The sequence below is a fragment of the Dasypus novemcinctus genome, chromosome 2 (genome assembly GCF_030445035.2).
Source record: "Dasypus novemcinctus isolate mDasNov1 chromosome 2, mDasNov1.1.hap2, whole genome shotgun sequence".
Classification (NCBI taxonomy): domain Eukaryota; kingdom Metazoa; phylum Chordata; class Mammalia; order Cingulata; family Dasypodidae; genus Dasypus; species Dasypus novemcinctus.
In genome coordinates this window covers 80646395-80673403 of record NC_080674.1, presented here as the reverse complement: position 1 = coordinate 80673403, position 27009 = coordinate 80646395, and the positions used below count along the sequence as shown (strand labels likewise).

At 37.9% G+C, this 27009-nt stretch overlaps 1 protein-coding gene and 1 pseudogene across 2 annotated transcripts in view; both read right to left on the bottom strand.

The window, feature by feature from the left end:
• The window catches only part of JMY (junction mediating and regulatory protein, p53 cofactor), a 109618-nt gene that overhangs the window by 60249 nt on the left and 22360 nt on the right, over window positions 1-27009 (bottom strand). For both annotated transcript variants that reach the window (XR_009180283.2, XM_004449678.5), the window contains exon 2: window positions 14867-15040. Coding sequence is in view for 1 of the 2 variants with exons in the window: in XM_004449678.5 (XP_004449735.2) it covers window positions 14867-15040 (174 nt within the window). In the remaining variant the exon portion in view is untranslated. The remainder of the gene's footprint in view (window positions 1-14866; window positions 15041-27009) is intronic.
• LOC139439823 (serine/threonine/tyrosine-interacting protein pseudogene) lies at window positions 7549-11295 on the bottom strand (annotated as a pseudogene).

The window sequence follows — 27009 nt, the reverse complement described above, 5'->3', positions numbered from 1 at the left end:
TGCCTACTACCTTCATCCCATCTTCAGAACTCTGTTCAATTTCTAGTTCGTGGAAGCCTTCCCTGATTCTCCATTTTAAATTCTTCAGAGGAACACACAGACTTTTTCCAGAACTTATCACAATCATAATTTACATAATTTTGTGAATTTGTAAATACTGACTGCTTTCCCCTTTGTAAGGTCCACAAGGGCAGAGACTGCATAGGCTTATTTGTTTTCCACTAGGCTCACTGCCTTGTATGAGAACTAGGCAATCTAAAATATTTTCTGAATGACTTAAATGAGTAAAAATGAAGAACAATGACTGAAATGAATAAATATCCCATATATATTTTCCTTAATGAGAGAAATGTAGACACATGTCTAAAGATTCTTCTAAGAGATATGATTATGTGAGGGAATAGAGAAAAAAGGGTGAAGCTAGAGTAGGAGAGGGTTAAGGAAGAGTTTTGCTGTTGTTTTTTAAATGGGAGACACTACACTAGGTTGAGTGGTGACAAGAGGTATTGTTAAACAGCAGGAAAATATGAAGATGCAGGAAAAACAGCTAATTAATTTAGCAAGGTCCCCAAGAAGATGGGAAGAGAGGGCCCAGAGGACTGGTGTAGGGATTCGCTCTTGGTAAATGGAGGGACACTTCCTCCATAGGAACAAAGAAAGGCAGGTTTGAATTTAGGAGATGAAGGATGAAGGAGCTCCTGTTTAAGAGTCTCCAATTTCCCCAATAAAGGAGGCGGCAAGATAAGAACAAGCTGGTACAGATGTGGAGAGAAGACATGATATTGTTTTGGGTGGTGGGATGGAAAATCATTTAGAAAAATTCAGCTGGTGAATATTAAAAATAAGAGACTAGTGAAACAGACACACAACTTTGCTGGGAGTATATGGAAAGTATTTTATAATAACCAAAGATGTTCACTGCAATGTTTGAAATAAAGGAAAAAACAGCAGAGAAAGTTATGTGTGATACATCCATAAAATACAATTCTATTCAATAACTAATAATGCTTATGAAGGTTACAATAACATAGGAAAAGGCATTAGCCACATTACTAAGAAGTCAAAATCAAAGATTTTTATTACTTCAATTACATAAAAGAATGTGCAGGAAAAAAAATGTCAAAAATGCACTATTATTGACGTCATCTTTTGATGGTGAATTATTGATTTCTGTTATAAAATCTTCTGTACTTTCCAAAGTTTCTTCATTGAACATGTATTTCTTTCATAATCATAAACAAGAAAGAAATGCTTTCATCTCTTTTTACATTTGAAAACCATAACAAGTAGACAAGCTGAATACACATTATCCCAGGTTTCCCGTTTCTAGTCAAACAAACAATAAGCTCATGTTTTCAAATATAAAGACTAGCAAAAGGCAAAATTATGAGTTACCGCTTTTTTTCCCCATTGTGCGCGAAAGGGAGAAGTGGAATTACAATCAGAACCTATATGCCTTTCTTGAAAACTGGGAAAAATTTCATGAGCTCCATTCCTAGGACTACAAAAACTGTGCCAAGCAAATAACATCAAGCCAGGAATGGAGACTTGGATTCTTGATATCTTATTCCCTACTTAGCAGGACTAGAATTCTTTAATTCTCAGAAGATGATTGCTATATCTCCAACCTCACATGGCGGGAATCAAACTTAAAAGATGCTGCCTGATTTTGCAGATTTTTTTTCTCCCATTTAGACTTTCCCATGGTTAACATCTAGAAATAATTTTAATTGTATACTTTTAATAAAGAGACCACTAGGTGCTTCAAGGACTACAAATATGAGTAAGAGATATCCCCCTAACCCCCTCAAAGAAACTTAAAATCTAATTGACGGGAATGGGGACAGACATCTGTGATGAGGAAACCTGTCTTGAAATGAGAAGGTATTTACAGGCTGTGACAAATCACTTAAAATGTACTGCTCATTCAAAACAATGATGTAACACTAAGAATAGCAATATATTCAGTTTAACAGAGAACACTGCCATCGAAATAAGTAATTAGAAAGAGCCTGAAAAACTGTCATGACAGAGGTATGCCTAGGACGCCATGAGGAGCACCAGCCATGGAGAGGTTGGTGTGCAAAGTCTGTACAGATTTTCTGGAGAAGATGATGAATGAATGGAATCTTGAAGAACAAGTAATATTTTAACAAGGCAATGAAGATGGTGAGTAATGTGTCGCTGAATAAAAAGAATAAAGGTATCTTGAGAACTTGGAGAGAAGGAAAAGGTATTAAGGGGAAGAGAACAAATTTAATTGCTTAAATCAGGACCAACTTCATAGAGGTTCATAACTGCAGACAGCTTTAAATGAGGGGTACAATTCTAAGAGGTACATTATGGGTAAACAGTACCACCCAAAAAGCATATGAGAGTCAAGAACCAGCCTGAACAAAAGCCTAAAATCAGTTGGGATAAGGAAGAGAGAACAGTTCAGTCTGCCAAAGGTTAGATCCAACAGGTAAAAGTAATGGCAGTTAAGATGGGAAATGCAGGTTATGATCACTGTGAGGGAGGCCTTTCAATGTCAGGCTGAGGAGTCTGTACTAAATGTAATAGGCAAGAGGAAACCACGGTGGGATTTACACACTATCTTAGACTTAAGGGTTCTAGGTGGCGGACTTGGCCCAGTGGTTAGGGCCTCCATCTACCACATGGGAGGTCCGTGGTTCAAACCCCGGGGCTCCTTGACCCGTGTGGAGCTGGCCCATGCGCAGTGCTGATGCCTGCGCAAGGAGTGCCCTGCCACGCAGGGGTGTCCTCCACGTAGGGGAGCCCCACGCGTAAGGAGTGCGCCCCGTTAAGGAGAGCTGCCCAGTGTGAAAGAAAGTGCAGCCTGCTCAGGAATGGCGCCGCACACACGGAAAGCTGACACACAAGATTATGCAACAAAAAGAGACACAGATTCCCGTGCCGCTGACAACAACAGAAGTGACAAAGAAGGCAAAGCAAATAGACACAGAGAACAGACAACCAGGGTAGAGGGGGAAGGGGAGAGAAATAAAAAATAAATAAATCTTAAAAAAAAAAGAGAGAGAGAGAGGAAAGGAGAGGGCTGAACCCTCATATTTTAAAAAATTTTTTTAAAAATTTTAAAAAAAGGATTCTAGAGGACTTGATTCAATCATAAAATTGTCAGTATGTGCTTTCTTTTTTAAAATTTTAATTTTAGTAACATATATACAATATAAAATTTCTCCCAGTATCCACATTCAGATACTTCAAAGATGATAATCACATTCATAATGTTCTACCATAACCATCATCCATTATCACAACTTTTCCATTACTCCCAACAGAAATTCTATGTCAATTAAGCTTTAACTGCCCGTTCCCTGGACCTCCCCAGCCTTGGTAACTTGTATTCTAGTTTCTGACTCTTACGAAACTGCTTATTCTAATTGTTTCATATCAGTGAGATCACACAATACTTGTCCTTTCTTTTTTGTCTGGCTTCTTTTACTCAACATGAAGTCTTCAAGGTTCATCCATGTTGTTGCATGAATCAGAAGCTCATTCCTTTTCACAACTGCGTAACATTCCATTGTTCATGTCTGCATCACATATTGTTTACGCACTCATCTTTTGACAGGCCCTTGGGCTGCATCCATCTCTTGACAATTTTGAATAATGCTGCTATAAACATCAGTGTCCAAATATCTGTTTGAGTCCCTGCTTTCAATTAAGTATATATCCAGAGGTGGGCTTGCGGGATCATATGGTAATTCCATACTTTCTGGGGAAACGTCAAACTGGTTTCCACAGTGGCTGAACCACTTAACATGGCCACCAAAATAAAAAAGTGTGCCTGTTTCTCCACATCCTCTCCAACACGTTTTTATTGTTGTTGTTGTTTTTAATAACAGCCATTCTCATGGGGATACGGACTTATCTCATTGTGGTTTTGATTTGCATTTCCCTGATGGCTAATGATGTTGAATATCACTTCATGTGCTTTTTGGTCATCTGTACATTTTCTTGGGATATATGCCTACTCAAGTCTTTTGAACATTTTTAACTAGGTTGTCTTTTTGTTGCTCAGTTCTAGGATTTCTTTATAAATTCTGGGTATTAAACCCTTATCAGTTATGTGGTTTCCAAATATTTTCTCTCACCCTTTAGGCCATCTTTTTACTTTCATGATGAAGTCCCTTGATGCACAAGTTTTACATTTTGATGAGGTCCCAATTACTTTTTCTTTTGCTGCTAGTGCTTTTGATATAAGTTCTAAGAAATGACTGTCTAACACAAGGACCTAAAGATGCTTCCCTACCTTTTCTTCTGGAATTTTACAGTCCTGGTTCTTATGTTTAGGTCTTTCATTCATTTTGAGTTAAATTTTATATAGCATGAGATAGGGGATCCCTTCAATTCTTTTGCATAATGGATATCTAGTTCACCCAGAACCACTTGTTAAAAACACTATTCTGGGAAGTGGATGTGGCTCAACTGATAAGAGCATCCACCTACCATATAAGAGGTCCAGGGTTCAAACCCAGGGCCTCCTGGCCCATGTGGTGAGCTGACCCATGCACAGTGCTGCTGCACACAAGGAGTGCCGTGCCACGCAGGGGTGTCTCTCACGTAGGGGAGCTCCACGTGAGCCTCACAAGAAGAGTCGCCCTGTGCAAAAGCGCAGCCCGCCCAGGAGTGGCACAGCACACATGGAGAGCTGACACAGCAAGACGATTCAACAAAAAAGAGACACAGATTCCTGGTGCCGCTGAGAATGCAAGCAGACACAGAACACACAGCGAATGGACACAAGAGAGCAGACAAGGGGGGGGGGGGGGGGCGCAAAAAGGGAGTGAAATAAATAAATCTTTAAAAAAAACCCACTATTCTTTCCAAATTGAGTGGGCTTGGCATCCTTGTCAAAAATTAACTGGTCTTAATGGAAAATTACTACTATATACTATATGATACTGTACATATATTTGCTTTGGTTGTATTTTTGCTTGATATTAACATCTTGAACCATTAATATACATTTGTTCAGTTTCAAAGAAAAAGTCTTATATATGCAATGTTACAAAAAAAATACTAAGTGAAAGAAACTAGACAAAAGGTATTTCATATTGTTTGACTCCATCTATACAAAATATAAATATAAATACAAACAAATTAGAAGGAACAGAATAGCAGCTATGTATGGCAGGGGAAGCACAGACAGAATGAGAGATGATGAGGAGGCAGAGCTTTTTTTGCTTCTTTATTATTATTGGAATAATGAAAATGCTCTAATAATGACTTAAGTAACAAAAGCACAACTATGTGATTATACCAAATACCAGTGATTGTACACTTTGATGGACTGAATGCTTCATTAATATGTATCAATAAAATAGGTTAAAAAAAAATCAACTGGTCACAGATGGGAGGGTTCACTGATGAATTCTCAATTTGATTCCAATGGTTTATATATCTATCCTTATGCCAGTACCATGCTGTTTTCACCACTGTGGCTTTGTAGTAACTTTCAAAGTCAGGAAGTATGAGCTTCCAAACTAGGTTCTCCTTTTTCATGATTGTTTTGACTATTCAGGGCCCCTTGCCCTTTCAAATAAATTTGATAATTGGCTTTTTCATTTCTGAAAAGAAGGATGTTGGAAATTTTATTGGGATTGCAATGAATCTCTAAATTGCTTTGGGGAGAACTGACACCTTAACAACATTTAGTCTTCCAATCCATGAACATGGGACATCCTTCCATTTACTCAGCTCTTTGATTTCTTTGAGCAATGTTTTATAGTTTTCTTTCCTTTACATACCCTGTTCAACTTACTCATAGATATTTGATTCTTTCAGTTGCAGTTGTAAATGGAATTTTTAAAATTCCCATCACAGATATTTAATTGCCAGTATAAAAACAGTACTGATTTTGAGTGTTGATCTTGTATCCCACCATTTTGTTGAATTTATTGATTAGCTACAATAGTTTTGTTTTTCAGGACTTTCTATACAGAGGATCATGGCATCTTCAAAAGCTACAACTTCCAGTATGTGCTGAATAACAGTGGTGACAGTGGGCATCCTTGTTCTTGATTTTGGAGGGATAGCTTTCAATCTTTCACCATTGAATAGGGATGTTAGCTGTGGGTTTTTTGTATATGACCTTTATATCATGTTAAAGCAGCTACCCTCTACTCCTAGTTTTCTAAGTACTTTTATCTAGAAAGGATGATGGATTTTGCCACATGGCTTTTCTAAGTCAACTGGGATGATCATGTGTTTTTTTTCCCCTTTTGAACCACCCTTGCAAACCTGGGTAAATCCCACTTGATCACGATGTATAATTCCTTCAATGTGCCATTGGATTCAATCTGCTAGTATTTTGTTGGGGATTTTTGCATCCATATTCATAAAGGATACTGGTCTGTAATTTTCTTGAAATACAGTACCTTTATCTCGCTTTGATATAAGACTGATTTGATACTGGCCTCACAAAATGAGTTTGAGAATATTCCCTCCTATTAAATTTCTTGCCAGAGTTTGAGCAGGGCTGGTGTTAATTCTTCTTAGAATGTTTGGTAGAATTCACCTGTGAAGCATCTAGTCCTGGGTTTTTCTTTTTTGAGAGGTTTTTGATTCCTGATTCAATCTCCTTACTCATATTGTCTGATGAGATGAGTCAGTTCTTTTGCATATGGATATCCAGTTCACCCAGCAGTCAGTGTACGTCGTGTGTTTCTATGAATTTGTTCCCCTTTCACAAAGTTTGGTCAGTTTTTATTTTTTCAAGGAACCAATTTTTGGTTATGTTAATTCTTTCTACTGTTTTTTATTCTCCATTTCATTTATTTTGGCTCTAATCTTTCTTTCCTTCTGTTTACTTTGTGTTTAGTTTGCTGTTCTTTTTTACAGTTACTCTAGGTGTGGGATTAGGTCTTTATTTAAGCTCTTCCTTCTTTTTTAATGTAAGCATTTAGGACTATAAATTTCCCTCTGAGCACTACCTTTGCTGCACCCCATAAGTTTTTTGTTTATTAAACTTCTTAAAACAGAATAAACAAATTAGAAAGGTAAGAAGAAAGGAAGCATTAACTGAATCATTGGAAAGTTGGGTAATGACATGATTTGAAGATGATTAGTAAAGGATCAAGAACTCAGAAAAAAGAAACTGCATTTAAGGTACTGAGTTATTCTAAAAAAGAAAATATGACAGGTTTCTGCATTTTGTTAATGTTTATGTAAGAGGCTCCATCATACAACTGAATTGTAAACTTATTTTTTAAATGCAATATAGCACAAAATGAATTTTTAGCAAATTTCAGTAAATTCTTTTGTTATAGCACTCAAATTTTATAACCAAATTCCCCCTAACTTGCATTTTGTCTAAAGTAATAACTTTATATCATACAAATAAATTTCAAGTATGAAAAGTACATTATTGCAATAAACCTCTTTGCAAGTTCAAAATTCCAGGTTTATAATAAAACTGTAAAGTGGGGGGAAAAAGGAGTAAAACCGTCAATGCTATCTATTGCAGAAGTCCAACATCTTCTTAAAATGTTGTTCAACAAGTTGCAGAGAAACAAGTCTGGAAGCAGCATGTAATTGAAACTACTTGTGTTTTTGCCATTTTACATTATTATTGTCTGTATATATTTTCTCTTTCCAAACAGAAATCACATTTTCTGAAATGTTGCTCTTGAGTAAGCCATTCTGTGCCGTTGCAACTTGCATGTTTCCAAAATCATCATTTTCTTCATGTGTTCTCTTCAAACTCCGTGTGGCACCAGAATGGACAGATAATGATCTTTCTATTTGTAATGGTGACATCATTTGTATTGTTAATTTTGCTAGGTAGAGGACTTCATAATCCTGAAGTTGATGGACAAATTCAGCATTAGGATTAATACAAAATCATTCTTCAACATAAGCAAAAGCATTCCAAATGTTTCCAGAATGTACAAAGGCAATACTCCTGGAGATCCCTGCATTTCCAAGGACAAGAACCTTTCCTCCAGTTTGGAAGCTCCTATCAATAAACTCTTTAGTCATGGGGGAAAGAATATTTTATATTTTCAACTGATTATCTGCAATATCCAAGACTAAATATCTAAATAATTGCTGAAAGTTTGGTTTAATAAAGTTTGTTTCAATATTTTGTCTTAATTATGTAAGTAGTATATGCATACAATAGCACAGGTAGCTTGCTTTTCATAGCAGATGAATATGGGCCTAAACATCTCTCATCTCATAGGATAGGTCCACTCTTAGGAATCTTTGCACTGTGGGAGGGTGGGGAACTTCAGCTTCAGGTCCTCTTAGGTCCTAGTCCGTGGGCTGGTGGTTGGGGAAGGAGGGCAAGTTACCTGGGAGACTTTGGGGCAGGCAGTGGTGGCAAAACAGGGAACTGGTGGACAGGAGAATGGGCAGGGCGGAGAGCAGGTATACAACTAACATAGGCAAACTATAGGATCTTGGTGACAGCAACAGCTTGAAAGAGAAGGGTTGGGTGGCTCATACCCAGCCGCCATGCTGCTGCTGTCTCCCTTCCACAGTGTCTCCACACCCTTAGGGAGCTGGGCTCTCCCTTAAGTATTTTTGTGTGTTGTTTTTTTTAACAAATCAGTTTTATCAATACATATTAATAAAGTATATAATTCATCTAAATTTCCCTTAAGTTTTGATATGCCATGTTCTCTTTTTCATTTATCTCAAGATATTTACTGGTTTTCCTTGTGATTTCTTCTTTGACCCACTGATTAAAAATACGTTTTATTTAACTTCCATATATTTGTGGATTTTCCAGTTCTCTGCCTGTTATCGACTTCCAGCATCATTCCATTTTGTCAGAGGAAATGCTGTGTATAATATTAAGCCTTTTAAATTTACTGAGACTTGTTTTGTGACCTAACATATGATCTATCCTGGAGAATGATCTTCGTGCACCTGAGAAGACTGTGTAGTCTGCTGTGCAATTTTCTGTATAGGTCTGTTAGGTTTAGTTCATTTATCATATTATTCAAGTTCTCTGTTTCTTTATTGACATTCTTTCCAGACATTTTATCTATTGATGAAAGGGGTATATGGAAGTCTCCAATTATTACTATAGAGGTGTCTATTTTGCCCTTCAGTTTTGTCAGTGTTTGTCTCATGTATTTTGGGGCGCTGTGGTTAAGTCTCTCCGCTAAGCTTAAATTTTCATAATTCAAACTTCTTCCTTTCCCCAGTCCCAAGAGTGGTAGCTGGTTTGTGTATGTTTTGCAGTTGTTTCTTCCAATATACCTTATTACCTTATTGCCTTTTTAGTTATGTAGTTAACCACTTCATACCTGTTAATTCTTTAGCTAACAATTAAACACTATTAAAGTGTGATGAAATAACTGGCTTCATTTTCTGATCAGACCCCAACAGATACAATCATGAAGTAGAAATTTAATAAAATGAATACAATAGTGTTCAAAATTCAAAAATCTTAACTCAGAACATTAAAACAGAAATCTTTTCAACTGCAAGGTTAAACACCGTATCTTTTATTTATCAACAGAAAAGAAAAAAATAACTGGAGAAAACTTTTTTTTTTTAATTGACTTTGTAATAATATTACATTAAAAATATATATGTGAGGTCCCATTCAACCCCATCCCCCCACCCCCCCTCTCCCCCCCCCAACAACACTCGTTCCCATCATCATGACACATCCATTGGATTTGGTAAGTACATCTTTGGGCACCTCTGCACCTCATATACATTGGTTCACATCATAGCCCATACTCTCCTCCATTCCATCCAGTGGGCCCTGTGAGGATTTACAGTGTCCGGTGATTGCCTCTGAAGTACCATCCAGGGCAGCTCCATGTCCCAAAGACGCCTCCACCTCTCATCTCTTCCTGCCTTTCCCCATACCCATCAGCCACCATGTCCACTTTTCCCAATCCAATGCCACCTCTTCTATGTGGACATTGGATTGGTTGTGTCCATTGCACCTCTAAGTCAAGAGGAGGCTCAGATTCCACCTGGATGCTGGATGCAAGCCTCCCATTTTCAGTTGTAATCACTCTAGGCTCCATGGTGTGGTGGTTGTCCTTCTTCAACTCCATCTTAGCTGAGTGTGGTAAGTCCAATAAATCAGATTGTAGGTGCTGGAGTCTGTTGAGGCTCAGGACCTGGCTATCACATTGTCAGTCCAGAGATTCAAATCCCCTAAATATATCTTAAACCCCAACGTTAACTGCACCTCCAGCACATTAGCATGAAAGTCTTATGAAGGGAGATCCCATCTGAGTCCAGATTCATCACACATAAACACCATTTCCAAAGAGGGGCCATCTGCCCTGGTAGTTAACCCCATCGGCCATGACCATAACTCTCATGGGTGGAGAAAACTTTTGAAGGGTGAAAGATAAAAAATCCTGTAGTAGTTATGTCAGGATAACATTGATTGGCTGAATCACATGCTAAAAATAATGACACCTCTGTTTCCCTTCTCGGGGATATTAAGAAAACAGTCCTGTTTTTAACCTGGAAAAGAGTGTGTGTCAGTTTAGGCAGGTAGGATAGTGAGACTAGTTTATAAATATGAATTTTTTGACATGAAATTATATATTATATTATGAAATGTATCACTTGCTTGGATACTGGGTCGTGTAACTTAAAACTTACAATGTTATTCATGTCTATTTCGGGGGACAAACTAAGATTCTTTGGTAAAACAAATGCCAAGATCAATTTGTGCATATATAGTAGAATGACAACATCTATTCATGTATTTTTATATTCAAAGCAAATATTTATTGAGAGCTTTTTATATCTCAGGCAGGAGTGTGAAATGATGCATATTTTTAAGGAGGGTGAGAGAAATGTAAAAGCAAGAAAATTAGAAAAAGTTCAGGTAAGAGATCAGTTCCTTAATTCACAGTGATGGCACTATGTTGTTCACAGTGAATATACATATATACACACACACACACTATATATATATATACATACACTATATATATACACACACACACACACAATAGCACACAGTGCCACAACCGTGTAAAGACTGCACCCTGCACAAAAGGACCCAACTGAGAGGATGGAAGAGGGCGTTCTATTTCACACAAAGGTCTGTACAGAACTACCTTGACTCTGGTGGTAGCAATGGGGGAATAGGAGACAACTGGCAAAGTAAGGTGACTGTCTACAAGATAAAGGGAAAAACTGAGAATACCTCCCAGTTTCTAGCTTGTTCACTTTAAGCCAAATCTTAAAAGAAGTTGGACAATCTTAATTTGAAGTGCTTATGATTGATCTATGAAGATAATGAGTAGGCCAACTCACTCACTGACCTGAACCCATTAAGATACTGGATTTAAAAATCTAGAACTCTGTCATTTTATGGATGCAAAAACTGAAGCCCAGAGAGGTTGTAATCAGGAGTTCAGTGTGCTAAATCTCCTCCTGTTTCAAGTCCTATTTTATTAGACTAGTGGTTCTCAAACTTTAGTGTGCACCAAAGGCTCTTGGAAGGCTTGTTAAAACACTGCTGAGCCCTACACCCAGAGTTTATGTAGAGATGTGAAGTGAGACCTAAGAATGTAGATTTCTAACAAGATCACTCAGGTCACCTTTGTCTAATTAACTGGCCATATAACTATACTCTATTCTGTTCTCTTGACTTACATATCTATCCTTATGTCAATACTACATGTCCAGATTTCTCATTTTGTAGTTAAGTTTTGAAATCATGTAAATCCTATATAGTTGATCATTTTTTTTCTCTCAAAATTGTTTTGGTTGTTCTAGGTCTTCTGCTTTTCCACACAAATTATAGAATCAGCTTGCCAATTTCTACCAAAAGCAAATCAACAAACAACTATTGGAACTTGAATATGAAACTACAGTTCAATTAAGTAAGAATTTATATCTAAACATTAAGGAGTCATCCTATCTATTAACATGGTATAATTATTTAAGTATACTTTATCTCAGCAAAGTTTTGTAATCATCAGGGTAAAAGACTTCCATATATTGTTAAACTTATCCCTAAATAATTCATGTATGGGATGCTTTTTATTCTTATCAATTTTGCTAGAGGTTTATAAAATTTACTGGTTCCCACCTCCCCAACTAATCAGGTTTTCATTTGATGTTTCTGTATTATTTGCTTTCCATTTCACTAACTTCCACTCTTTAAAAAAACAAAACACTTATTTAATTCTGGGTTTGACTTTAGACTGCCTTCCTCGAATATAAGCACTTAAAGCTATAAATTTCTCTATTAAGCACAGTTTCAACTTCATCCCTTAATGCCTTCCTAAGGGCTCTGGTTGAGGTTTTATGGGCTAAGGTTGTTTATTTCCCAGAAAGAAATGGTATTTATCTACTGATAAGTAGCATAAAGAACATCACAAGAAAGAAAACCTCTGAACAAAGTAAGTCCTCCCAGAAACACCAGAGTCCTGGGCAGGCTCTATTAGGCTCCACATACCAGTCACGTCTGGAGCATGGGAACACTGACAATTTGGGCTAAAAAATGGTTGTAGGCTAGTTACCTGGAAAAATGCATTTATTTATAACACCATCGGTTCAGCATGAATCCTTCTTATCTACACATAAAGTAATTTACCCCGAGAATAAATCTGAATATCTGAATATTAATGGTATCACAAAAGATATATATATTCAACCTCTTTGCTATTTTAACTCATAGGTTTTTCACTGAGGACTGATTAGTTTAATGCACTCAAAATACATCACATTAATAGCATTACTGTTAGGGTGCAACATGGCTGTGTATCTTATCAACTCTGTAAACAAAATAATTACTGAACAGATCTTAAGGAAGCAGATTTGGCTCAACTGACAGAGCATCTGCCTACCACACAGGAGGTCCAGGGTTCAAACCCAGGGCCTCCTGGCCAGTGTGGTGAGCTGGCCCAAGCAGTACTGATGTACACAAGGAGTGCTGTGCCATGCAAGGGTGTCCACCCTGTAGGGGAGCCCCACGCAAAAGGAGAGCCGCCCGCACAAAAAAAGCACAGCCTGCCCAGGAGTGCTATTGCACACACACACAGCTGACGCAGCAAGGCGACGCAACAAAAAGAGACATAGATTCATGGTGCCGCTGACAAGAATGCAAGTGGACTCAGAAGAACACACAGCAAATGGACGCAGAGAGAAGACAATGGAGAGAGGGGAGGGGAGAGAAATAAATAAAAATAAATCTTTAAAAACAAAAAACAGATCTTACTAAATTAAGATTGAAATATTTTTAATTTGAAAGTTGTGCCAAATATATTTTTGACAGATAACCTGGCTTAGAACACAAATTCAGACCAAAAGAAGTAACTGCTCTAATATAGGTAGCTATACATTATTTTCATAAGGACTAAATTTTTTCTGTGGCAATCATCTACACAATGATAACTACACAAATAAACTAATAGTTTTTAATACTACTTATAAAAAATATTTTGCCAAACTAATTCATTTTTTTCTACTGAGAAAGGATTTTCTAAATTAAAGTAAATAATAACCAGTAATACAGTAACAGCATCATTCTTTGGAATCAGAGAAACCTGAATTTGAGTAGTGTATAAGCTCCACCTCTTAGAAACTAACTGCAAACAAGTTACATAATTTAATTTATGAAGTAGAAATAATAAAAACACCTAATTTATAGGGTGGTTGTAAGGACTGAATTAAGTTAATTTATGTAACATCACCACTTAGCATACTCTGCCAATAAACTACGAGCTTGCTAACTAAGTCTGTTGTTTATCAAGAATACTTCTTAAGTTCACAAGAAGCATAAAAAAGAGTGGTTATGGCTGTTGGAACAGTTCTGGAACAACAGGTTAGAAAAAGAAATGCATTAAAATACCATTTTTATCTTAAAAGAACAAAAAAGTTATAAATTTTAAAAACATGTCACCTGCACCTTCTCACCTACACACTGCTTCCCAGGGAAAATGGAGCAATAAGTGATGCCAGTGGATGATATAGCCTGACAATTAGATTTAGTCAATTTGCTAATGTTAATTAATACCAAAACAAACTGTGATATAATGAAAGTTAGAATGCAAATACATTTAAAGTGTCAATGCTGAGCTGTATAGAATATATCTGCTAAACACTGCAGTGAAGTCTAGAAGTAGGGCCTTGGGTCACCCAATTTCATCCCTGACCTCCATCCACTCAATTTGCAACAGACAACTGTCTACAGTTCACTCAAAAATTTGAGGAAAATCTAGTTTCTAACAATTCTTACCTAGATATATATTACCATTTTAACCAAAATACCAATTTTATGATATAAACTTTCTTATGCTATTCCAATTTAACCCATTATGCAAAAACAAAAATTTAATATCCTAGTTCAAGAACATTTCAATGTGAATTTACTACTGTAACACTGATTTGAGGTCAGCTATAAAACCAAACCTTAAGTGCTTGCCGCAAAAAATATAATACATGCCATTTACACATGACAAATGTCATGAATTTTGAAGTTCTGCTCTAAGACTAATTCTTCCCAAAACAAATGTTTCCAAAACTTCTGATAAAACTACAAAGAACCCAAAACATAAAAAGAGGGATGGGAGTAGAAGGGTAAAGGGAAATACAGAAAAAGAAGGAAGATGGGGACCTCTCAATATGTTTATAACTTCATACTAAACAGAACACATTACCTCTCTGGGCTATTCTCAACTCTGGCCATTCCAGCAGACTCCCCTTTCAAGTTATTTTAAATTGAGATGTTCAAACTACATGCTGAACCTACTAAAATATAATCTTTGAGGACAAAAGCTCAGGTATCTGCATTTTTAAGATCTCCTTTAGTAATTAAAATGCATTGGCCAGCCAGGCTAAGGACTATAAAATACACAGATTACTATTTAGTTTAAAAATAAAAAACAAAATAAACCTTGATCTGCTGTCTTCGTAGCATGGCAAGTTCTCTCATGTCACGGAATGGCTGTAGCAGATACTGATAGAGTTCAGTTGTGGCTTCTGCAAGGCTGCTGTAGGCTTCATCCTCCATCTGATACAAGGCCAGAAGTTCTACCATGCTTTCTGTATTCTTATGCTTATCCAAGAGCTGTGGAGTGAAGAAAATTTCACATTAAGGGAGCAATTATAATAGCATAAATACTTGTTTTGTAATTCTCTCCCTGTCATCTCAGGACCTGAGAATCCTGAATAAGAGAAGCAGGAGGGAACAAAAAGTACCACTTTTTATCACTCATCTCCAGGCCTCAGGTGTCATTCTGCTTGGTACCACTGCCTGAATGATCCTTTGTAAACTGTTTTCACTATATCATTTCTATTCTCCATTTTCTAGTGTTCCATAATATCTGCCTAGTATTAACCCTTTAAATCTTTTCACACCCTCTTAAGTTTTCTCCAAATTTATTTTGAAAATACTTATTACTATTCTACAAAGTAATTTATTAACGCTTAGTATTTTACTAACTTCCCAAATATGGGACTGTGATGTGAGATGCTATTTCCTAGGAAAGATATGGCATTTGTATCTGTGTAAACAGGAATTCCTATGGCCACACACATGTGCCCAAGGCAAAACACATACTCAGAAAAGAACAGGGAAGACCCTAAACGTTTACCTCGAGCTGTTCTTCAAATTTATTGTGTGGGGCGGCGGACTTGTCCCAGTGGTTAGGGCGTCCGCCTACCACATGGGAGGTCTGCGGTTCAAACCTCAGGCCTCCTTGACCAGTGTGCAACTGGCCCATGTACAGTGCTGATGCGCACAAGGAGTGCCCTGCCACGCAGGGGTGTCCCCCACGTAAGGGAGCCCCACGCGCAAGGAGTGCACCCTGTAAGGAGAGCCGCCCAGTGCGAAAGAAAGTGCAGCCTGCCCAGGAATGGTGCCACACACACAGAGTGCTGACACAACAAGATGACACAAGAAAAAGAAACACAGATTCCCGTGCTGCTGACAACAACAGAAGCAGACAAAGAAGACGCAGCAAATAGACACAGAGAACTGACAACCGGGGTGGGGTGGGGGGGGGGAGAGGAGAGAAATTTAAAAAATTAAAATTAAAATTTAAAAAAAAAAAAAACAACAAATTTATTGTGTGGTTAAGCTCTGGAGGAGAGTACTCAACACAGGACAATCTGCAAATACTGGGAAAGATGGTTTTTTTCTTTCTTTCTTTTGTTAACTCTCTGGAGGAATAACAGAAGGCAGCATTTCTGCAATATATCATTTATAATGTCCAGGATACAATGCAAAATTATTAGATATATGAAGAAAAAAGAGAACAAAACTCAATACTCAAAAGGCACGGAGAGTATATGGGGCTCAAGCAATTGAGCACCTGCTTCCCAATGGGAGCTCCCAGGTTTCACTCCTGGTACCATATAAAAACAAACAAGCAAACCAACAACAACAACAAAAAACTAAGGGAGCTGATGTGGCTCAGTAGCTGAGCGCTGGCTTCCCACATATGAGGTCCTAGGTTCAATTCCTGACCCAGGTACCTCAAAAGAAGAAAATTTTTAAAATGCAATCAAAAGAATGAACAAACAAATGTGATACACATACAATGGGATAGTTTTCATCCATAAAAAGGACTGATGTTCTGATACATGCCACAGCATGGAGAAATCTTGAAAATGAGCTAAGTGGAGTAAATCAGATGCAGAGACACAAACAATGTAAGATTCCACCTATATGAAATATCTAGAATAGACAAATTCATAGAGACAGAAAGTAGATTAGAGTTTACCAGGGGCTGAGGGAGTAGATTAAGGGGAGTGATCACTTAATACATATAGAGTTTCTGTTTGGGGTAATGAAACAAAAAGTTTTGGTAATGGATGATGGTGTGGTAGCACAACATTGTGAATGTACTTAATGCCACTGACTTACACAATTAGAAATGGTTAAGATGGCAAATTTTATGAGAGAAAATGGGGTGGAAAAATTTTTCAAGAAATAGCAAGAAAATATGCAGTTGTGTTGAAAGATGTTATTTTTATATATTTAAGAAGCTCAGAGAAACCAGAGCAGATAAATACAAAGTAATACACAGCTAGGCTTATCTAAAACAGAAAATCTCAAAAAGAGCCAGAAAAAAAGAACACATTACACAAAGAGAAAGCAAAGAACTGATTGCTGACTTCAAATCAGAAACAATGCAGATCAGAATAGGGAAGCAGATGCGGCTCAAGCAGTTAAGAGCCCCCCACATGGGAGGTACTGGGTTCAGTTCCCAGTGCCTCCTACAGAAGATGAGCAAGACAGTGAGCTGATGTGATAGCAGCAAGCTGATGCAACAAGATGATACAAGGAAACCCACTGAGAGGCACAACAAGCAGGGAGCAGATGTGGCTCAAATGACTGGGCGCCTCTCTCAGTCCCAGGTTAAGTTCCTGGTGCCTCCTAAACGCACATAATGAACAGAGACAGAGAGCAGACAGTGAATGCAGACAGTGGTGAAATAAATAAAATAAATCTTTAAAAACATAAAAGATCAGAATACAATGAAGAAACATCTTAAAAATGCTGAAGGGGAAAAAACAAAACTCAAAACACACCACTATCAATCCAGAAATTTATTTCCAGAGAAAATATCCTTCAAGAACAAAGACTTTCAGGAAATGGTGGACAAGAAAGACATGGAAATGGAACTCTCTCCTCTCCCCCCAAAAATATTAGTTTCGTGCAAAAGGACTTGTGGTTTCAGACCATGAATTTTAAGTCATTATAACTAGGCTCAAACACATCTTTATTAATTAATCAAAACAGGAACCATTGCAATTAACACGTTTTTTCCAATGAGAAATAAATTTGTTTACTCCTGTAACACAAAAATGCATGCTTCATGATTCGATGAACTCTTGGAAAGCATTTTCTGCATTCCTCTAGTTCTGGAAGTGTTTTCCCTGCAAAAAGTCGTAGAGATGCTTGAAGAAGTGGTAGTCGGTTGGTGAGGGATTCAGGTAATTATGGCAGACAAGGCAAAACTTCATCCAATTTGTTCAACTTTTGAGCACTGGTTGTGCGATATGCAGTTGGGCGTTGTAATGGAGAAGAATTGCACCCTTTCTGTTGACAAATGCCAGCTGCAGGAGTTGCAGTTTTCTCGTCAATGTGCTAAGCATACTTCTCAGATGAAACGGTTTTGCCAGGATTCACAAAGTTGCAGTGGATCAGATCGGTAGCAGACCACCAGTGACCATCACCTTTTTTTGGTGCAAGTGTGGCTTTGGGAAGTGCTCTGAAGTTTCTTCTCGGTCCAACCACTGGGCTGGTCATCGTCGGTTGTCGTATAAAATTCACTTTTTGTCGCACGTCACAATCCCATCAAGAAACGCTTCATTGTTGTTGTGTAGAATAACAGAAGATGACGCTTCAAAATGACAATTTTTTTCATTTTCAGTCAGTTCATGAGGCACCCACTTAACGAACTTTTTCACCTTTCAAATTTGCTTCAAATACAGAATGACTATAGAATGGTTGACACTGAGTTCTTAGCAATTTCTCATATAGTTTAAGAAGATCCGCTTCTAAGATTGCTCTCAACTGGTCGTTGTCAATTTCTGATGGCTGTCCACCAGGCTCCTCATCTTCAAGACTCCAGTCTCCTTTGCAAAATTTCTTGAACCACCCCTATACTGTATGTTCATTAGCAGTTCTGGGCCAAAGCATTGCTGATGTTGCAAAGTTGTCTCCACTGCTTTACAACCCATTTTGAACACAAATAAGAAAACACCTTGAATTTGCTTTTTGTCTAATATCATTTCCATAGTCTAAAATAAACATAAAATATATAGGAAGTAATAAGTCATCAGCAGAAAAACATAAAGAAATGCACATTAAAATGATGGATAACATAACCACATTTATTTAGGAATGTATGCCAATATCAAAAAGCGAATTTCAATAAGACAAAACTACAATTACTTTCGCACCAACCGAATAATGAACAATCAGAAACAGCCTGGAAAAAATGTTCTAGGGTTTAGGACCCCAGGGGAAGGCTAACACCACCCAGAAAAGAGAGGGGCAAAGAAAAGAATCTCAATGGCAAAACTGAATTAAAGCTGCAGATGCAGCTGCTAGTGTCTTCTCCCACCCTATAGATAATTCTGAATTCTCAGGTCCTGGGGACACTGGCGACAAACTAAGGGGGCCACAGGATGCACCTCCCCAGGGAAAACGGAGAAAGAGGAATGTAGGCTGACTCAGCTTTTTTTTTTTTTTTTTTTTAATTTTTTTATTTTTTATTGACTTTGTAATAATATTACATTAAAAATATATATGTGAGGTCCCATTCAACCCCACCCCCCCAGCCCCCCTCTCCCCCCCCCCAACAACACTCGTTCCCATCATCATGACACATCCATTGGATTTGGTAAGTACATCTTTGGGCACCTCTGCACCTCATATACATTGGTTCACATCATGGCCCATACTCTCCTCTATTCCATCATGTAGGCCCTGTGAGGATTTACAATGTCCGGTGATTACCTCTGAAGCACCATCCAGGGCAGCTCCATGTCCCGAAGACGCCTCCACCTCTCATCTCTTCCTGCCTTTCCCCATACCCTTTGTCCATTATGTCCACTTTTCCCAATCCAATGCCACCTCTTCTATGTGGACACTGGATTGGTTGTGTCCATTGCACCTTTATGTCAAGAGGAGGCTCAGATTCCACCTGGATGCTGGATGCAATCCTCCCATTTTCAGTTGTAATCACTCTAGGCTCCATGGTGTGGTGGTTGTCCTTCTTCACCTCCATCTTAGCTGAGTGTGGTAAGTCCAATAAATCAGATTGTAGGTGCTGGAGTCTGTTGAGGCTCAGGATCTGGCTATCACATTGTCTGACTCAGCTTTTGACCCACAAATTTTGTCTGCTATGTTCCACGAGCACTTCCAGGCTGTGGGTACCACACTATTGTTTGCCTTGGAAGCTGGAACGGGATGAAAGAGATCCAATTCTCTCAATCAATCTCTCTACTGACCGGGCCAGGTTGTTGAGAACACAGAAGGAGTGGAATTATTTATACCTGGGAAAATGGAGGGGGTTGCCAGCAGAAGTTGGAGAACAGTCTGAGAAAGGCGGAATTGCAAGGCTGAAGAAGCTGGCCTTGAGGCAGGATCCTCTGCCACATTATTGCTGCGGTGGTGCAGTGAACACATTCTGACCAGGTTTTAAACTGAGAGAGCAGCCAAACGTCATCTGCAGGCTGACCAAGGAAGTACATGTGAGAAAACTAAAAGCAAGTTAAGAGAGGCTTTATCCAGCATTTACAGTCTCTCTTCCCAAGGCCCTTGGAAATAGGTCTGCAACCCATTACTGACTCCAGGACACAGATCTGAGCAAAGAACAGAGACAATCTTAAATCTCCAGACCAGGCTGAACCAAGAATCAAAGAATAGCAGTTACAAATTGAGCAGACACATCATAATAAGATGTCTAAAATTCAGCAAAAATGACAAGCCTTACTAAGAAAAATAGTCCAAAAAAGAATGAGACAAAGGACTTGAGACACAGGGGCTCAGGGAGTTGAATGACAACACAAAATTTAACAACATAAGTGTCACCGGAGTTCCAGAAGGAGAAAAGAAGGTAAAAGGGGCAGAAAAATTATTTGAAGAAATAATAGCTGAAAATTTCCCAACTCTCATGAAAGAAATGAACTTTAATGTCGAAGAAACGCAGCATAACCCAATCAGAAAAACTGCAAATAGACACACTCCAAGACACATGCTTATCAGAATGTCAAACATTAAAGATAAAGAGAATAAATGTAAAAGGAGGCGGAGCAAGATGGCATCTGAGTATTTTAATAAATGTGCAGTTATGTGCAAAAATAAAAATAAAAATAAAGATAAAGGGAAAATTCTGACAGTAGCAAGAAGCAAACCATCACATACACGAGATGCCCAGTAAAACATAGTGCAGATTTCTCATCAGAAACCATGGAGGCGAAATGATAGGGGTATAATACAATTAAAATACTTAGAAAGAAAGACTGTCAGCTGAGGAATCTTTATCCAGCAACATTATCCTTCAAATATGAAGGTGAATTTGAAATATCATAAGCAAACAGAAACTAAGGGAGTTTATAAAAAATAATCCACCTTGCAGTAAATATTAAAGGGAACTTTAGAGCCTGAAATAAAAAGACATGACAGAGAGGCTTGGAGGAGAGTATAGAAGAAAGAAGGGCAGAAAATTTCACCAAAAAAAGTGAAAAAACAGACAAAAATCTGACATATGAACACCGAAGCATAAAATGGTAGAATAGGCATTTAGAGTAATATCATTGAATGTGAAAGGATTAAACTCCCCAATCAAAAGATATAGGCTAGTGCAATGGCAAAGACCAATAAAGATGGATGGTCCAACAATGAGCCCTTGATAGGGATGGCTACAATTATGAGCCTGTGCACCTGAAATATGAACTAGGCCTAGAGTTGCAGGGTGCCTAAGGGTTACCTCCTGAGAGCCTCCATGTTGCTCAAATGTGGCCACTCTCTAAGCCAAACTCAGCATGTAAAAATGCATTACTTCCCCCATGGCGTGGGACATGACTCCTGGAGATGAGCCTCCCTGGTGCCAAGGGATTACTACCAAGCACCAGCTGATGATGTAACTAGAAAAAGACCTTGAATAAAAGGGTCAACTCAGACCAGCAGAATATCTCAGCCTACATGTAATATCAAGTGTTAAAAACTACTTTATGACTTTGGATAAAAGAGGGAAATGGAAAGGACAAATGAGTTTATATGGCTATGAGTCTCCAAAAAAGAGTCAGGAGGTCATCAGAGGGGTTGCACCAAGCACACCTTAGCAAGGTCCCTGAGATAGTGAAACTAGATAGAAGCCCAGGTACTGGTTTTCCTGAGGGCAACAGAGACCCACAGGTTCTATGGTCATGGCAGATGGCTCTGGAGGTCGGTGCCAAGACAGTTGGTCCTACTTTGCAGTTTGTGTTCCTGAGTGCGATGGAGTTGGACTCAGATATGACCTTCCTAAACGTGCCTCTTCTGTTACTTTTACTGGACCTGTGGTTAGCGCTGGGGTTGGTATATATTCAGGAGACCTGAATCTCTGGACTGTCTATGTGACAGGCCCTGAGCCTCAGCAGACTTGCAACTCCTACCCTCTGGTTTATTGGACTTACCCTGGCTGGCTAACAGGGAGGTGAAGAAGGGCAACCACCACACCAGAGAGCCAAGGGTGCCTGCAACTGCAAGCAGGAGAATTGCATCCATCACCCACGTGGAATCTAAGCCCCCTCTTGACACAGAGGGGGAGTAGACATAACCATCCCAGGGTCCACAGGCTGGAGGAATAGAGTATGAATTAGAATAGACTTACTGATATTCAACCATGGAACTTTAGTGATTAGTAATGGAAGAAATTGTAGCATTGATGTAGAGAAAGTGGCCACAGTAGCTGTGGAGGGTAGGGAAAGAAAAAGAGATATGATATGGGGACATTTTCAGGACTTGGAGTTGTCCTGGGTGGTACTGCAGGGACAGATGCTGGACACTGTATGTCCTGCCATGGCCCACTGGGTGGACTGGGGGAAGAGTGTAAACGACAATGTAAACCACTATCCATGTGGTGCAGCAGTACTCCAAAATGTATTCACCAAATGCAATGAATGTGTCACGATGATGAAAGAGGTTGTTGATGTGGAAGGAGGTGAGGAGGGTGGGGAGTATATGGGGACCTCATATTTTTTTAATGTAATATTTTTTAAAAAAATAAAGAAGGGGGGCGACATATAGGCTGACAGAATGGATAAAAAAACCCAAGAGCCATCATATGCTGCTTACAAGACACTCACCTTAGACCCAGGGATACAAAATGGCAGAAAGTGAAAGACTGGAAAAAGAAACTCCATGAGAATAGTAACAAAAAAGTGTAGAGGTAGCTATACTAATATCAGACAAAACACACCTTAAATGCAAAATAGTTATAGGAAATACAGAAAGCTTTTATAATAAGGGAACAACCCACCAGGAAGATATAACAATCATCAACATTTATATACTTAACCAGGATGCCCCAAAATACATGAGAGAAATTCTGGCAAAAATGAAGGGAGAAACAGACATCTCTATCAAGCATTTCGAAAAGGATTAACACCAATACTGTTTAAACTCTTCTAAAAAAACTGAAGCAGAGGGAAAATTATCCAACACATTTTATGAAGCCAAAATCACCCTAATACCAAAGCCAGATAAAGATGCTACAAGAAGAGAAAATTACAGACCAATCTCTCTAAACAACATAGATGCAAAAATTCTCAATATAGTACTTGCAAATCAAATCCAACAGCATATTAAAAGACTTATACATCACAACCAAGTGGGATTTATTCCTGGTATACAAGCTGGTTCAACATAGGAAAATCAATCAATGTAATACACCACATTAACAAACTGAAAGGAAAAAAAACACGATAATCTCAATTGATGCAGAAGAGGCATTCAACAAAATCCAGCATCCGTTTTTGTTAAAAACAATTGAATAGACAGGAATAGAAGGAAAATTCCTCAATTTGCCATAAGGCATATGTGAAAAACCCCCTGCCAACACCATACTCAATGTGCAAAGGTTGAATGCTTTCCCTCTAAGACTGGGAACAAGACAAGGATGCCCAGTGTCACCACTGTTATTCAATATTGTACTACAAGTTCTAGATAGGGCAATTAGACAAGAAAAAAAAATTTAAAGGCATTCAAGTAAGAAAAGAGGAAGTAAAATTCTCACTGTTTGCGGATGACATGATCTCGTACTTAGAAAATTCAAGTATCCTCCACAAAGCTTCTTGAGCTAATAAATGAGTTCAGCAAGTGGCAGGATACAAGATCAACACGTAAAAATCAGTAATGTTTTTGTACACTAGTATTGAACAATCTGAGGAGGAAATCGGGGGGAAATTCCATTTCCAATAGCAACAAAAAGACTCAAATGCCTAGGAATTAATTTAACCAAAGTATTACAGGACTATATATAGAAAACTATGAAACAATGCTAAAGACACTTTAAAAAACCTAAACAAATGGAAAGACACTCCATGTTCATGGACTGGAAGAATACTGTGAAGCTGCCAATCTTACCCAAACTGATTTATAGATTCAATGACATACCAATCAATATCCCAACTGCTTACTTTACAGAATTAGAAAAGGCAATTAAAAAATTCATTTGGGAGGGAAAGTGCACCCAAATAACCAAAAGCATTCTAAAAAAGAAGAGTGATGTGGCAGGAATTTCAATGCCTGATTTTGAAACATATCACAAAGCTACAGTGGTCAAAACAGCAGGGACCTGGCATAAAGATAGACACATCAATCAGTGGAATGGAATTGAGAATTCGGAAATAAGACCTCACCTATACATGGTTTTTGACAAACCTATCAAGTCCATGTTAACAGGACAAAACAGTCTCTTCAACAAATGGTGCAGGGAGAACTGGAATATCTATAACTGAAAGAAAGAGGACCCCCATCTCCCTATACAAGAATCAACTCAAAATGGATCAAAGACCTAAATATAAAAGCCAAAACCATAAAACTACTAGAAAAAATGTAGGAAAACACTGTCAAGACCTTGTAGTAGGTGGTGGTTTCTTGGACCTTACACCCTAAGCACATGCAACAAAAGAAAAATTAGATAAATAGGACCTCCTCAAAATTAAACACTTTCGCACCTCACAGGACTTTGTCAAAAGGGTAAAAAGGCCTCCAACTCAATGGGAGAAAATATTTGGAAATAACATATCCGATAAGGGCTTGATATCCAGGATATGTAAAGAGTTATTACAATTCAACAACAAAAAGACAAATGATCCAATTTAAAAATGGGCAAAAGACTTGAATAGACATTTGTTCAAAGAAGAAATACAAATGGCAAAAAAAAACACATGAAGAAATACTCAACATGACTAATGATTAGGGAAATGCAAATCAAAACTACAATGAGATATCATTTCATACCTATCAGAATGGCCACTATTAAACAGACAAGAGAACTACAAGTGTTGGAGAGGATGTGGAGAGATAGGAACATTTATTCACTGTTGGTGGGAATGTAGAATGGTACAGCCACTGTAGAGACCTATTTGGCAGTTCCTAAAGAAGTGGAATATAGACTTGCCACGTGACTCTGAAACACCACTTCTGGGCATATACTCAGAAGAACAGAGCAGTGACAGGAACAGACACCTACACACCCATGTTCATTGCATTATTCACAATTACTAAAAGTTGGAGACAACCCAGGTGTCCATCAACAGAAGAATGGATAAATGAACTGTGGTGTATTAACACAATGGAATATTATACAGCTGTGAAGAAATGAAGTCATGAAGCTTTTGACAACATGGATGAACATGGAGAACATTATGTTGGGCGAAGCAAGCCAGACACAAAAGGGCAAATACTCTATGACTGTGTTACTATGATCCAAATATATTGTGTGACGTATTGTATGATTAGAAAGAAAGAAAGATACAGTTGAAATGTAGTAGTGTCTGCCAAGGAATGATCAATTTTTAATCATAGCACTCTTCTCAGGTCCCAAAAGTCAGTTCTAACTGGTAGCAAAGGTGTTTATCTCCCCCAAGGCTTGCCATCTCAAGGCTGTGTGGTACTCCAGAAACAGAATAACCAAATTAAGGAAGGTTAGGACAAGAAAAAATGGAGGGTGGGGGTGGGGGCGAGTCTTTATAATGAAAAATAAACTATCCATTTACAGTTTTGAAGATGATAATTATCTTCTTGCATGAAAATGTGCATTCACAGTAGCACTTTAAAAATATTCCACTTTCTTTGAGATAACGATTTCTATCAAGTTTCAAGAATACAAAACTGTTAAAGACTGAGAGGAGGAAAAATGGTAGCACCAACTCTCAATAGTGAAGTTCCCCTGAGTCACCTACAAGTGATCGAATGCCGGGATGAAACAGCAAGACAACCTTCAGACACTGTTTCTTTGAGCTCTTCTTACAAGGACACTAAAGAAATGCAATGCACCAAACAGTTAAGATACTACTTTCTGCCAACATGAAGACATCAAATCACTAAACGCTTATTAATTAAATCACTATACCACTCTATAAAAACATCCCAACAACTGAGAAAACAGAAAATCAGTTATTCTTTTTGAATATTAACATTTATTTATTTCCCACATGTATTTTTTTGCTCAAACTGAATAGGACTTTAGAAAGCTATTATACAGCAAGTGAACTTAATACTTCTGCAGAGAAGCACAAGGCATCTCACCTAACACTGCTAATTTATTAATATGTCTTCTCTGCTATAAAGTTTCATGTTTTTCCATCATCAGATTACCTTAAAAGCTATTATAGTTCCAACTGTAATCAATTTTAATCTAAGTATCTGAAATAATGTTAAAGGAAATGCATGTTAAAACTTCTTTTCAAAGTGTACAATTTAAATAGTAGTCTAAACCACGTCCTATAATCTATGATAAAAGAATTCAACCATTAAAACAATATAATCACTAACCCATTATATAAAATAATTTTCTATTTTGCTAATAAAAAACTGACAAAATGCAGGGAATGACTGTACTACAGATATTTGCAAGTTACGAACTGGTGATAAATGTGCAAGATGTATTAAAAAATGTATGCAAAAAAAGAATACAAAGAAATTGTCAAGAGTGTTGGATTATTAGGATTAAGAATATTTAGAAAGTAGAGAGAAGGCTGTAATTTAAAATGTGGAAGATGCAGGTTTGCTAAAGTTGAGAGAAGATTCATTGATGGATACTAAATCAAGCAGAATATAGATGGATCTGAATGAATACACCATACCTGCAAAGAAAGATTATTAGAAGGGCTTAAGTGCACCCAACGCAACATAGAGACACTCATAGGTGGACTCAGAAGAAAGGAGGGATGAGCAAGGGATCAACGGAAAGTAAAGATTGGAACTGTTTTTACTTAAAAACCTGACATACATTTCACGCAATTGAGAAAATTACTTTGCTCTGTTGACTCACTTAAAAGAAATGAAGCAAGGAAAGAGATGTGGCTCAA